Genomic DNA, 13,197 nt, shown 5'->3' on the forward strand with positions numbered 1-13,197 from the left:
ACAGGCAGTTCTACCAGCTGTGCCTCTAATGACGTGCAATATGACCAGCTCCTGGAGGCTTGAGGCTCTTTTTTCTAGGAGTAGCATAGCACTACAGTTATGTCACTGATACCGGGGGTAGTGGCTGGACTTTAAACTATATATGTAATTATATGTATTAATAATTCGTATATTCAGAAATACTGAGGCCAAACCTGAACATTAATGCAATGTATGTTAGAACATGTTATCCCATAAACTGAGCCTAATCTGATAGTTGCCATTAATAAATAAGGCAACTACAATTTCTTACAAGACAGTGCTAATACTGGTGAAATTCCGTGGTGGTCTATATCCTGGTAACAAATCCATCTGCTCTCCCCCTCTCTGACCAGGTACATAGCTAATGAAATACACTTGGAGATTTATACACTACTGGTCTTCTGTTATCATACTCAATCAATAAGAACAATTTAGAGCAGTGGTAACCACTTCATGCATACTTCCATTGTCCCTAGGGATCAATATACTCAGTATCACAGCTGGCTGGTGAGAAGTAACGAGACTATGATAACAAAAAGGGAAGCTTTCCAATTTTTTTCTCAGATTGTGCCAAAACATCATACTTTTGTGTCTACCCCAATGGAAAAAAACCTAGTTACACATACAATAACACTTTATTTGATTTTACAGGACTCTGCCCCATACAAATTATAGCATCTTCTCTATGACTTCTTGCTTCTCAGCTCTAGCTTTCTTTGTGATACTATTTTCCCTTACTTCAAAGCAACTGCACTAGACATGTGAGAGTTGAGCTCTCCTTTCTTGAAATAGAGTCACAGATATTTAGAAATGGCTCAAAGTTTTCTTGGATTTCTCCAGAATAGTACTGTCATTTTAAAAATTCTTGGTTTTTGTTTCTTTATGGTTGATGTTTAATCACTGTTAAAATTCAGTTCAGGGGACAGGATCAGGTTTCAAAATCACGTTTATTTAAAAACCCCACATTTATTTAAAACCAGTCTTACTAACAATACTGGAGATTATAAAATTATTTCAATTTCTTTTCATCCTTCCTGATATTTATCTTTTAACTGAGCAATGAAATCAGACTAATCACTTTCACATTTTGTTCAAGTCAGTTTCTATTTAGTGCAATTCCCCCTCATGTAGGGGTACTTTTCAAAGGTTTGAAGCCAAGATTTATTTATTTTTTGTTATGGTAAAATTTCTGAACAGCTTACTTGGGCTTAGTGCACAAAAATAGCTATAAACTCAAGTTCTACACACAAGTCTACGTTAGAAGGCACTCCAATTTATTACAGTATTCTGAAATCAACTATACAAATATGGGACCAGTTGAATCCAGATGATGGGATATTTACAGACAGTAGAGCATTAGCAGCATGCAACCTGTAAGGTGTCACTCTTCATACAGAGGAAGAGCTGTCAAACTTTATGGCGGGAAAAAAAAATGTATATATACACTCTTTCTTGCCCTAATAACAATTACATTTTAGCCATCAAGTTAAACAAGTGGACTGTATATGTATCTTACCTGGGTGGAAATGAGATGTCCAGTTCATACAATTTGTCTTTAAAGACAGACAGCTCTTTGTCGAATTCTAAAAGCTATAAAAAAAAATAAAATAGAATTAAAACAACTTGTTTTCTTTATCAAACTGCAATAACTTAATTTTTTTTTTGGTATTACTATATGATTTAATGATCACATACTTTAGTAATATATCTTATTTGGAGCATACATCCTTACAGAAGAAATATCAGTACTAGGTCAATGTAAAACACTTCAGTGTTCTGATCAGAAGATGAAAAGGCACCCTATCAAAAAAAAATCCTTCTTCATGATCTCAGTGAAACAGGTAACTTTTGCTCTTTAAACAGAACTACCTCATGCACATTTACTATTTCAAGATTAGTCTAGATTTTCAAATTTCATTAGCAATCTTTTCGGAGATAAAACTAATTAACACCTTTAAAAATGCTTAGCAAATCAATATACTGATCAAGCCACAAAATATATCAGTAAACGTACAATATAAGAGATCTTTAACCCGGATAAGAAGGTACAGCAAACACAAGGATGTGCAAATCATTCTTCCTAAACAAAGGCAAGCAATATTTTTGCATAGCTATTTTTGCACAGTATAGGCTAGACGGCAGAAAGAGGTATGTGTGCCAGAGGCACTACATAATATTTAACAGACACATTTATAAGCCTAGGTTTAATGTACTGTTTATATAAGTCCTTGCCAAATTTATTTTCCTTGAGACCACAGCAAAGAAAATAATATCTGTAGTCTTTTGTTCATAAACACAAACCTGTTAATAGAAGTCAATGATAATAGTCTGTGTTAAACCAATAACCATTCTGATGGGCATAAACAACCTTATTTCAGAACCAGATTTGGTGTTAATCTGACATACAAGTGAATTAGTGAGTAAAAAAAGCTCAAAATCTGCACTGTTACTGACCATCGCCCTGAGTAAGTGCCACTTTCTATTTTGACAATCTTGTCATCAAAGTAGCACCCTTTATGATGGCTGTGTGTTTACCCACTGTTCACTAATAATTAATCATGTCCCATCTCACAGCTGTGCTGATACCATTGTATGAATGGCAGAGGTTCCCAAAGAAATTAGATTGTGTCCCTCTTTCCTCTCTGCCACCTCATAAATCATTCCTGAAATGTGCAATTAGCAGCTACTTGTTCACATTAATTATCTGTGTGAAAAGCAGCTACCTGAACCACCTGCATTGCTGATTAGCTACCTCCCTATGGTCCACCTATTTTTTCCTTCAGTGCTGCCTTGAATCTGTTTTTGTATCTGTCTACATGTACGCATGTGGACATGAAAGCATTACGTTTTCGTGTTTCTATTCACCAATTTGTACAACGGTGTGTTGAGAAACATTTCACAAAAAATGCCATTTTGAGATACTTTGTACAAGGTTTAGTATTTTGACAAATCTCGAGGCACACAGTTATCCATTTTTATACATGAATTTTGGAAGAATGTTTACAAATGTATATGTGTGAATTTACAGTACATACATAAATATGGGGCCTAAACCTGTAAACTCTATGCATGTTAACAACAAGGAGTTCGGTGGCACCTTACAGACTAACAGATTTATTTGGGCATAAGCTTTCGTGGGTAAAAGACCCACTTCTGGGTTTTTTACCTATGAAAGCTTATGCCCAAATAAATGGGTTTTTTTACCCACGAAAGCTTATGCCCAAATAAATCTGTTAGTCTTTAAGGTGCCATTGGACTCCTTGTTGTTTTTGTGGATACAGACTAACACGGCTACCCCCTGATTCTTGACTCTATGGATCTTAAGTAACTTTTCTCATATGGGTAGTCTCATTGACTTCCTGGGCATAAGTATGTGGGTAAAATTACTCAACATGCATGTTTGCAAGATCAAATCCTATATTTAAGTATGTACAGTGTGTCATATCTATAATCTATCTATCTGTACAGTATACACACAACCACACCCACGCATACATACATTAACAGGTTTTTCTTGCTCCAAAATAGCCAGATCATCAGTGACACTAATTACTAAATTTGAATCCAATTTAAAGAACCAAACCAGCCAACCAACCAAAACCCCTCCCAAATGGTAACCAGAAAATCCCTTCTAAAAATATATGTTTTACAGAATTTAATTTTCTACTTTTGTCCAATAAAATCATAATATAAGGAAAAATAACAGTGGGGGAAGGGGGGAAAGAGGGTTTTTTGAAGTCAGAAGAATACAAAAACTGAATAAATGACCAATGCTGAGGATGTTAAATAACTGCATTGTCCTCTCATATGGATTCAAACATTCGAAACTTTGTATATCCAGATTATTTTTGTTATAATATTTGGGAACTGACTGGAAGCCAAAGTCTAGAGGATTAAGTGGTTAGACACATCGGTGAGAGCAACTTCTCAGTAACATCTAAAGAGATCTCTGGTGTTTTTATGTACTGTTGGAGGTGGCTTGTTTTGTTATGGGCTATGTACTGCAGATGAGCTGCTGACATTGCTGTGATACAGATGACTGATAGGAACAAGAATGAATTGTACCCTAGACGCTCAATGCATCTCCCGAGTTTTAACAAGCAGTGATATACCTTTAAAGTTAACAATAAAAGCAAAAACTAATGACAACGTCGTGGGATGCAAAGCAACAACTTGGTTGCTAAAATATTAAGAAATGTTTGGAGATTGCTTAGAACAGCTGGGGAAGGCTCAACTGCAAAAGAAAACTGTTTAAAAGGCACATTTTTACTTCATTGAATTATTTCTGGATACAGTAAAACCTTTCTGTATTTGAATTATGTTTAAACAAATTTATTCATTTAATGAAATTACTTATTTTTCTCTAGGTGCTTACTAGAGAAAGCCTACATTTCTTCTACTCTGTCTCCAATATCCACACCTTTATGCTCAAGCAGTGTCCCCCAGTAGCAAATAGCTGCTTTGGATACTCCTGTTTGGTGGAAGAGGATGAGAGTGTGTTAAATATATTAATGAGTTTCTTGTGGGAACTCTACTTGGTCTTCTCTCTTCTTTGTCAGGTACCCACTGCAGACACAGATGCATGTAGTGTATATTTCAGATTTTGTAGTGTTTTTATTTTTAGCAAATTATAACTGATTTTTTAGGAGTAAAATTATTGTAAGTGGTGTTTTCCTTGAAGTACATAAAAGATTGGTCCCTTTCCAAGTTCTTTGCCCCAAAGAGTAAGCTGTCAGTTAATGAAAGACAGTAGAGCTCAACAGATTCCAGACAAAATGTTAAACACCGCAAACCACTGTAATAGCTTAAATTCAACTCAATAAGAGAAAGGGTTAGATTTGGAGCAGGGCATCTTTTTCTTCTGTGTTTGTACTATGCCTAGAACAACGGGGTCCTGGCCCAGGCTTGGGGCTTCTAGGTTCTACTGTAATACAAATAATTATTATTATTAATAATAATTAGGGGCACAACACTCTGAGTGCTGAGCACCTTTAATGTCATTGGGAAGTGGGCCCCTATTTTTAATTATTTATCTCTGTATTTTAAAAGGATGAACCAATTATATTGCTATGCACAATGATTCTGAGGATGATTATAGTTGTTTTCATATTGTGCATTAAATGGTGTTGTGAATAATTTCACTGCAGTAATAGTAACCTTTGTTTAAATATAGTTGTAGTTCATCCTACATGTTTTGAAGATGACAAAGAAATTCAATTGAAAGCCTGAAAATCAATATATTGTCCCATTTAATTTACTCATTGTAACATCATCCTTGAGAACCAAGCCTTTTAGGTGTTATATGGAGTGCTGGGGTAATTTGAGCAATTACAACAGGGTTTCAAGTGTTATAGTTGGAAGCTGATACAGGGACTGCATGACAAGCCAGAGTTTCATAGGTAAGGTACATTATTCCAAACAAACTTGACCTTATATACTTTATACATATGGTTGAAAGATATGGGGCAAATTCTCCACTGGTATAACTCCACTGATAGCAAAGGAGTTACATAACGGAGTATTTTGCCTACAACGTTCACTGAAAAGTCTCATATGACTATTTAATCAAAAGGTTTCTATAAGTTGGATGGTACAAACCATCCATGATGGATAATCTGCCGGTATTTCCCTGGCCTCATGTCCACTCACACATATACGAGTGGACCTCAGTGAATATATACAGTACGCATATGTATGCGCACAGTACATACACTGATGTATAAGTGTGAGATTCAACTCAGATTGTAGCACATCATTTTTTTTGAACGGATAGATTTATTTATGTGAGTTTGCTGTTTGGAGTTGCTGTACTTCCACTTAGCTTTCTTCTTGAGTCAAGATTCTGAGGTCCTGAATCGGTTTTTACATAGTCCTTACTCAGGCAAACTACCACTGACATCAGTGGTGAGGAAGTGAGTTAAAATTTAAGGACTGCAGAATTTGGGCCTTTATAATTTATTATTATTTTTGATGGGCCTTTTTGCAAGTACATAGGTGCTTCAATTACATGTTATATAAACACAATGTAACTAATAAATCTACGCCAGTTTTTTACCATACTCATTTGCTTCCGTGTTGTAGCCACATTTCTTACCCTTTGTCTATTTGTGTCTTTAGGCTGGAAACCCTACAGAATAGGGATTGTCTCCTTTTTGTATCTGTACCATGCCCAGCACAATGTGCAATCCTAATGGGGGCCTTGAGGTGTTACCATAATACAAATATTTACTGCTATTGCTAACATGGTGGACCACTTCATTTAATAATGAAATACAGTCACTTATAAGGTAGAACATGGCAGATGTATAACAACATCAGAAACATTATACTATACTATACTAATTGAGATTTTTTCAAATAAATGATAGAGTAATTTGGATGAGCTATTACCAGCAGGAGAGTGAGTTTGTGTGTGTATGGGGGTGGGGAGGATGTGAGAAAACCTGGATTTGTGCAGGAAATGGCCCAACCTGATGATCACTTTAGATAAGCTATTACCAGCAGGACAGTGGGGTGGGAGGAGGTATTGTTTCATATTCTCTGTGTATATATAAAGTCTGCTGCAGTTTCCACGGTATGCATCCGATGAAGTGAGCTGTAGCTCACGAAAGCTCATGCTCAAATAAATTGGTTAGTCTCTAAGGTGCCACAAGTACTCCTTTTCTTTTTGCGAATACAGACTAACACAGCTGTTACTCTGAAACCTGTCTTTATATGAGATGGATATTATTACCGGTTAGAATTTGGCCAGGACACTAAGGAGAAGATTCCTAGTTTTGCAAACATTGCCAGGGGATCTTTACTGACCATGGTGTTCGGGTTCTTGAGTTTAAGTCTTACCCAAAAATGGTACAACCAAGATAAAGTCCTCAATCATCCCACACTGGGACAATGGTTAGAATGTGATTTAGAGGAAAGAACTCTATCTACTGACTTTTCCCTTCAGGTTTTCAGTCTAAGGCTCTGTCTACACTACAAGTTACAGGTGTGACTCCCAGCTCACGTGGGCATACTTATGCTAGCTCTCATCTGAGCTAGCACACTAAAAATACTAGTGTAGCTATGACAGCATGGGCAGCAGTGACATGGGCTAGCATTCAGAGTATGCACCCATGGAGTTCAGGTGGGTTTGTACTTGGTGCGGCTAGCCCATACTGACGTTGCCACTGCCCGAGCTTCCACGGCTACACCACTATTTTTAATATACTAGCTCAGAGGACAGCATGACTACAGCTGTGTGAACTGGGAATTACATCCGTAGTTCATAGTGCAGACGTAGTCTAGAAATGGCCACAGCCTGACTTTGCTTAGTTAGTGAAATCTGACAAGTTCGCAATCCAGTCAGCTCAAGTGCTAATAATATAACATTTGTCATGAAATATCTGGAGGTGAACCGCATTAGCCTCAACGATGACTAATGTAACCAACCATATGATTTTCATTTTGTTATTATTTGCATTATTGCAGTGCTTAGGAGCCCGAGTTATGGACCAGGATTCCATTGTGCTAGGCACTGTGCAAATACAGAACAAAAAGATGATCCCTACCCCTTAAAGAGTTTACACTCTAAGTATTAGGCCTTGTCTACACTAGAAACACTTTAGCGTAGTTACTTACTACAGCAGCAGAACGGGTTCTACTGTCACTATAGTAAATCCATCTCTACTAGAGGTGGTAGCTAGGTTGTCAGAAAAATTCTTTCATTGACCTAGCATTGTCTACAACAGGATTTAGTATGGCTTAATTATATCGCATAGGCCGTGACCTTTTTCACAGTCCTGAGAGATGTAGTTAAGCCAACCTAACTCTGTAGTGTACAACAGCCCCAAGACAAGAGACAGATGGATGGAGGTGGGAGTACAAGGAAACAATGAGACAATATTAATCAGCATGAACTTGTGACTAATCTTTTTTTAACTATCATGATCAATACCACCGTAAAAGCTTTATTCACATTGTAATAACTTATTTGTAAAAAAATAATTGGCTTAAAGCAAATTATTTCTGGTTACTGGGTATAGTGAAGCCTCTTCGAACTTAAGAACAGTTGGACATATTTCAACAGTGAAAAAAAAAAGGGGTGTCTGTGAAGGAAAGGGACAAAATTTGCCCCTATAACATTTATAATTCAATAAGGTTATTGATAATGAGTGCAGTTCTAAAGCGTCATAGAACATTCAATGGGTGCTTCATTTCAACCACTGACATATGCAAATGTTCAACGTACCCGAACAATTACTAATCCCACCACTGATCTCCATACAAAACTTGCAGTAACTTCAATCAGAATTCTGTATATAGAATGATGGCAGGGCTGAGTTCCCACACTTTATTATAGTGGCACTGCTGCAGCTCTGAGTGTTGCCACTATGAACTACAGTTTCCATGGGCGTACAAGAGGGCTGTTAAAAGTGACTGTGTTAAAGCTTGGCATACTTGTTCAGAGTCCTGGAGAGAGGTGGGTTTTCTCTGCCCCCTCCTTTATAGCCTTTTCAAGGGGAACCAGTGTGGATCAGTCACACGGTGGGTTGCAGAATCTGGGGAATGTGCACAGGAGTTGTATGCAGCAAAGCCCTGCTCAGGTGCTCCCATGTACTACTGGGCAGCAGAGATATAGGGTTGGGCTGGGCTCGTGAATCCTTTGCTATGCAAATCCACTTGCTATTCCCTCTTATGGGGATGCAGTAGGTGAGTGTGGAGGGGTTGCAATTAGCTCTTTCATTCCTGAAGCTGGTGTGCTGGCTGAAGAAAGAACTCCCCTACAGCAGTTCAGGCTGTGCACTGGGACCAGGATTTTGGCCTAAGAGAGTATTTACATGGAATATTAAATTCAGAAATGATTTCACTTGAACATTTAAAATGATCAAAGAATTTTAACACAGCTTAGCTAGTTAAAGAAACCATGTTAATTTTGCTGGCTTAGACTTTAAGAGTAAAAAGGTACCGTGAAAAAGGTCAATGTCCACAGGGACACTGCTATGAGCTGCCTTGGCTAAAATCACAGAAGTATGAACCCTTTATAACAGGGCAACTTAATTCAGTCATTGGAGTAGAACAACGGCAATTACTCATCAAGACCTACAGACCAAAGTCAGAGCATTGTTAGATCAGAAGGTGATATTAGCAGCATTTATCAAATCCATCTGCAGCAACCACCAGAGAATTCACAGCTGTGAAAGGGAAATGAAGTTTCAGACAAAAAAAAAAAAAGAAAAAAAAGAAAAAGAAAAAAAGGGGAGATGAGCACACAGAAACGACCTTAGAAAATTAAAATATGTGAAGTCTGGCCATAGTAACTCATGTAAAGTGCACACTCTTTAAAAGACTTCTGGAAAATATAAGCTTTACAATCAAGAGGGAAATATTTGAGGAGTGATTCTGCAGTCCTTTCTCAAACTAAACTGCCAATGACTTCAAATAAAGACTTGGGGAAATAGTGGTCTCTCTGTCTCAGGTATAAAACTCTCAAACACAGATTTAATCTGCTTACAGCAGGCTGGGTCATTACACATATTGAATCTATTTCCACATGTTAAGTATCCTCACACCTTCTTGTCAACTGTTTAAATGGGCCATCTTGATTATCACTACAAAAGGTTTTTTTTTCTCCTGCTGATAATAGCTCATCTTAATTAATTAGCCTCTTACAGTTTGTATGGCAAATTCCACCTTCTCTGTATGTGTATATATATCTTCTTACTATATGTTCCATTCAATGCATCCGATGAAGTGGGCTGTAGCCCATGAAAGCTTATGCTCAAATAAATTTGTTAGTCTCTAAGGTGCCTCAAGTCCTCCTGTTTTTGTTTTTTTTTAAGATTGTCTGTTACTCTACATTTTGAGTCTTCTTTAAATTTCTTCCTCTTAAAAGAGAAAATATCACAAAACGGTAGCCAGCACTCAAGTGTGACAACGTTTTTACAGGAAAACCCTCATAACTTATCCTGTAATGTTACTATTAAATGTAAATATTTATTAACCACACTTTTTTTGTATATTAGTATTGCAGTGGTAATACTGTAGTTCAGTCTGAGCTGGGCCATTTCATATTAAAGGCCAAAATCGGACCTGAGCCCAAATCATCAACTTCCATCAAAATCCCATGGCAATAGGATCATTAAGAAGTCATCCAGTCCAACTTCCTGCACTGTGGCAAGACCAAATAAACTTAGACCATCCCTGATAGGTGTTTGTCCAATATGTTTTTCAAAATCTTCAATGATGAAGATTCCACAACATCCCTTGAAAGCCTATTCCCTTAACTACTCTTATAGTTAGAAAGTTTTTCCTAATATCTAACCAAAATCTCCTTTGCTGCGGATTAAGCCCATTACTTCTTGTCCTACTTTCAGTGGACATGGAGAACAATTGATCACCATTGTCTTTATATGACGGCTGCCCCACTCCCGCAGAAAAGGGGTTAAAAGCAGCCCTGGAGAGGGCTGCAGCTAGAAATAAGGGGAAGCTGATGGTGTAGCTGACCACAGCTGTGGCCAGCTCAGTTAGGGCCCAGCTGGCCCTGATAAGAGGGCTGTGGGACAGAAGCTGAAGGAGTCTCACTCTAGCCCTGGAGTGGGAAGGGCTAGCTGCCTGAGACCAAGGTACCTGAAATGGAGCAGTGCTGGGGAAGAGCAAAGGGCACTGGGGAGCTCCAGCCTGGTGAACCCCCAGGCTGCAGACCTTGATGAAGGCCTACAAAAGGTACTGGGGCTGCAGAGAGGCAGCCCAGGGGCTAGGCAAAGGCAGCAGGTCCAACCCCTTTGCCACTGATGAGTGGCCATACAGACTGCATTCTGCCCCAGTGAGCGGGTGCTAGATGATGACTGGCAGTAGCCACTGAAGCAAGGTGGGTTTAGAGGGTTGGGGGGTTCCCCGGGGAGGGGAGACCCAGTGTGTGGGGGTACTGCAGGATAAAGGGGCACCGGGGTCCGGGAGGGACATGTGGGCCACCGGCTGGCGAGACACCTGCAGACAGGGGGCGCTCCGAAGGCTGGAAAGAGCTAATTCCCAGGATGACCAGCAGGAGGTGCCGTGCCGGTGAATCTTCACATCGCTACAACAGCTCTTAACATACTTGAAGACTATTACAAGGTCCCCCATCAGTTTTCTTTTCTCAAGACTAAACATGGTCAGTTTCTAACATTTCCTCTTACATCAGGTTTTCAAAACCGTTTATCATTTTTATTGCTCTCCTCTGGACTGTCTCTATTTTATCCACATCTTTACTGAAGTGTGGCACCCAGAATTGGACACAGTACTCCAGTAGAGGCCTCACCAGTGCCGAGCAGTATGGGACAATTATCTCCCATGGCTTACATATGGCTCCTGTTAATACAAACCAGAATGTTATTAGCCTTTATTACAACTGCATCACATTGATGAACCACTCAATTTGTATCCATTATAACCCTCAGATCCTTTCAGCAGTACTACCACCTAGCCAGTTACTCCCATTTTGTAGTTGTGCATTTGATTTTTTCCTTTCTAAGTGTAGTACTTTGCATTTGTCTTGTTGATGTCATCTTATTGATTTGTGACCAATTCTCTAAATTTGTCAAAGTTATTTTGAATTCTAATCATGTCCTCCAAAGTGCATACAACCTTGCCGAGCTTGGTGCCATCTGCAATTTTTGTTTTTTTAAGCATACTCTCCACTCCATTATCCAAATCATTAATGAACTTACTCAATAGTTTCAGACCCAGGACTGAGGCCTGCAGGACCACTCTAGATATGTGCTCCCAGTTTGACAGTGAACCATTGATACTTACACTTTGAGTACGGTCTTTCAGCCAGTTATGCACCCAACTAATAGTAATTTCATCTAGACCACATTTCCCCAGTGGGAATGTTGTGAGAATGTTGTGCACTTGTGTCAAAAGCCTTACTAAAATCAAGATATATCATGTCTACTGCTTCCTCCTCTGCCCCCCATGCACTTGGCCCGTAACCCTGTCAAAGAAGGAAATTAGGTTGCTGTGGCATGATTTGTTCTTGACAAATCCATGCTGGCTATTCCTTATCATCCTATTATCCTCTAGGTGTTTATAAACTGATTATTTAATAATTAATTACAGTATCATTCCAGGTATCAAAGTTAGGTTGACTAGTCTGTAATTCTCCAGATCTTCTTTGTTCCCCCTTTTAAAAATAAGTTCTATGCATGCCCTGCTCTGGTCCTTTGGGACCTCACTTGTACGCCATGAGTTTACCTGTAGGAAAAAGGTTTTGAGGGGAACCGCCACTTATGGAGCTTTCCTAAGGTTATGCCATGGGAGGGTTGTGTGTGCAGGAGGCAAGGGTCATCTGCATGGCAACTCCATGTGTCTTCACTGGCTCTGGGACTCTTTCCCTGGCTCCCCTAGAAGTTCCCCCAATGTGAAAAGGGCTGGGGAAGTGTGACAGTAGCCTCAGGGCGTATTAACAGTCTTCAAGCTTCTCCGCTGTTGTCCTGTCTCTCTTATCAAGCTTGTCTCTCTTATCAATAGAAGTTGGTCCAATAAAATATATTATTTCACCTACTTTGTCTCTCTACTATCCTGGAACTGACACAGCTACAACTATGCTACATACATAGATTTTTAGAGTAATTTCTATAGAGCTGTATTGGTTGCTTCCTTTTAAAATTCTATAAGACTGTTCCATAAGGATCTTGGCACCATTTCTCCTTGTCTACTTCCCCATATTCCCCCCTCCTCAGATGCACATCCCTGCCCTCCCCTGAGAGTGCTTTGTAAGATCCAGGCTGAGGTTGGAATAAATGGTGCCACAGAGGTGGATGACACCTCTCTGTATGAGATGGGAGACTACATACAGCATAGTGCCGAGGAATGTGCTTACGGCTCAGCAATATGGTCCCAGTTCAGGAAAGCACCTCTATTCAGGAAGACACTGAAGTATGTACTTAACTCCAAATGTGCACTCAAGTGTTTTCCTGATTCAGGGCCCATGAGCAACCTCTATCCCTGCTGTTGGACTCCTGAGTCATCTCAGGGCCCAGATGTAAATCTGTGGTAGAGATCATCCTCGAATCAAGGGATGTTCAATGACGATGTTGATCCCTGCTATGAACTGAGCACTGATGACTGTGGGGGAAAGTGGGCAGAACATGGGGTTAGAACCGCTAGCATCAGGGTGCGGCCACAGTATAAGTACATGAGGACAATTTGGTGAATGCA

At 39.2% G+C, this 13,197-nt stretch overlaps 1 protein-coding gene across 5 annotated transcripts in view; it reads right to left on the minus strand.

Annotated features, from left to right (window-relative positions):
• The window catches only part of INPP5A (inositol polyphosphate-5-phosphatase A), a 429,845-nt gene that overhangs the window by 36,449 nt on the left and 380,199 nt on the right, over window positions 1-13,197 (minus strand). For all 5 annotated transcript variants that reach the window (XM_073353963.1, XM_078853839.1, XM_073353965.2 and 2 more), the window contains one exon: window positions 1,538-1,611. In XM_073353963.1, the coding sequence (XP_073210064.1) occupies window positions 1,538-1,611 (74 nt within the window). The remainder of the gene's footprint in view (window positions 1-1,537; window positions 1,612-13,197) is intronic.

The sequence above is a fragment of the Lepidochelys kempii genome, chromosome 7 (assembly GCF_965140285.1).
Source record: "Lepidochelys kempii isolate rLepKem1 chromosome 7, rLepKem1.hap1, whole genome shotgun sequence".
NCBI lineage: Eukaryota > Metazoa > Chordata > Testudines > Cheloniidae > Lepidochelys > Lepidochelys kempii.